Source organism: Pyxicephalus adspersus, chromosome 12, assembly GCF_032062135.1.
Source record: "Pyxicephalus adspersus chromosome 12, UCB_Pads_2.0, whole genome shotgun sequence".
Classification (NCBI taxonomy): Eukaryota; Metazoa; Chordata; class Amphibia; order Anura; family Pyxicephalidae; genus Pyxicephalus; species Pyxicephalus adspersus.
The window spans coordinates 576,572-578,436 of record NC_092869.1 but is presented as its reverse complement, the minus strand read 5'-3'; the positions used below and the strand labels follow the sequence as shown (position 1 = coordinate 578,436).

At 57.6% G+C, this 1,865-nt stretch overlaps 1 protein-coding gene across 1 annotated transcript in view; it reads left to right on the top strand.

Annotated features, from left to right (window-relative positions):
• Window positions 1-1,865, top strand: part of FLAD1 (flavin adenine dinucleotide synthetase 1) — a gene marked incomplete at its 3' end in the record, with an annotated part of 4,037 nt that overhangs the window by 1,124 nt on the left and 1,048 nt on the right. Inside the window, 4 exon segments of the mRNA XM_072428941.1 lie at window positions 98-298; window positions 682-1,441; window positions 1,523-1,670; window positions 1,752-1,850. Coding sequence (XP_072285042.1) covers window positions 122-298; window positions 682-1,441; window positions 1,523-1,670; window positions 1,752-1,850 — 1,184 coding nt within the window.

The window sequence follows — 1,865 nt, the reverse complement described above, 5'->3', positions numbered from 1 at the left end:
TTTCCCTCCCCTCCCCCTCCTTGGCAATGGATGGGTTATGTAGATGTCCCCTCCCCCGGGCCCTTTGCCCCCTCTCATCTCTCTCTCTCCCCTGCAGGACGCATTGTGTGCCAGCGGCTGTATGTCGGGCAGTGCCGGGCTGAGGCTCAGCAGAGGGTTATGCCGCTTGAGGAGGCTGCAGGGGCACCTGGCAATGTCTGCTAACAACTTCTGCGGAGCGCCCCCCTCAGACAGGGGGCCGTCAGACGAGGAACCCATCACGGCCGGCATCATTATTATCGGGGATGAGATCCTGAAGGTGAGCCAGGGGGGTCTCTGTACTGACCGCTCAGGGGGATCTCCGGGGGATCTCTGTTCTGACCGCTCAGGGGGATCCCGGCACTTACCAGTCACTGGGGGGTCACACTGGGGTCACCAAAGGACAGGGAACCTAAGGCTGCCCTTTATTTTAGTTTCCTATGACAGGTCCTCTTTATTGCTTCTCCATTCTGTGGGTGTGGTCAGAACATCTGATATGTGTCCCATTGGGGAGATTTTTCTACACTTCCTGTCCCGATGACACAACAGGAAATGAGAGCTGGTATTCCCCATTCTAGTGACCGGAGTCATGATGGGGGAGGGGGTGTCCCCATATGGTGATTTTGCCCGTTTCCTTCCCGTATTTCTCTCCTCCCCCTTTAGGGTCACACGCAGGACACCAACTCCTTCTTCATGTGTAAGAAGCTTCGCTCCATCGGGGTAAGGGTCAGTAGGATTTCCGTCATCCCGGACGACGTGGACGCCATTGCGGGGGAAATCTCCTCCTTCTCCTCCCGTTACACCTACGTCCTGACCTCCGGGGGGATTGGCCCCACACACGATGACGTCACGTTTGAGGCGGTGGCCAAAGCTTTCGGTGAGAAGGTTTTCCCGCATCCGGAGTTGGTTTCCCTGGTGCAGAAGTTTTTCGGGAAGTCGGACGCCCGGTGCCCCGAGATGAAGTTGGCGCGGATCCCAGTCTCCTCCAAGCTGAATTATGGAACGGACAAACGCACCGGTGACTGCTTCAAATACCCCCTGATCAGCGTGCGCAACGTCTACGTCTTCCCCGGAATCCCCTCCCTGATGGAGAGAGCGCTGGAGGGGCTGGACCACCTCTTCCGCAACGACAAAACGCAATTCTACTGCCGAGAGATCTTCGTCAATGCCGATGAGATGTCTATCGCCGCCCTGCTGGAGGAAGTCAATGCTTGTCACCGCCGCTACGTCAGCCTGGGCTCTTACCCCGACTGGGGCAATAACTACTACCGTGTGCAGCTGACCCTGGATTCCGACTCCCAATCAAGGCTGGATGAGGCCTACAGCTTGCTAATCCATCGCCTCCCTCCGGGGGTCGTGGTGCCCTTCGTCAGGGACCCCGTGTCACAGGCCGCCGCTGAGGTCTACCAACTGGCGCAGTCAGGTAACCAATGAGGGCCCAGGGCCCCCTATCTATAGCCCTCGCTCTTTTCAGTTCTAGAATTATACCCCGGTGTCTCCTCAGGTTCTGCATTGGGGAATAAAGTTGCATCGGCGCTGCATACCGTGGAGGAGGCGCTAAGTCAGTACAGCCCCGAGAAAATCTGCGTGGCCTTCAATGGGGGCAAAGACTGCACAGCGCTGCTGCACCTCTATCATGCCGCCGTACAGAGGTAAGTACCCCCCTGGGTCCCAGCACTGACGGGGGAGGGTTTGCCACCTTTACCCAGAATGCTCCATGTTTGTCTTTCCAGGCGATATCCCGAGCACAAGGAGAAGCTGCAGGCCCTCTACATCCGCATTGTGTCCTCATTCCCCGAAATGGAGCAATTCATGCAAGACACAACCAAACGGTGAGCCGGGGGGGG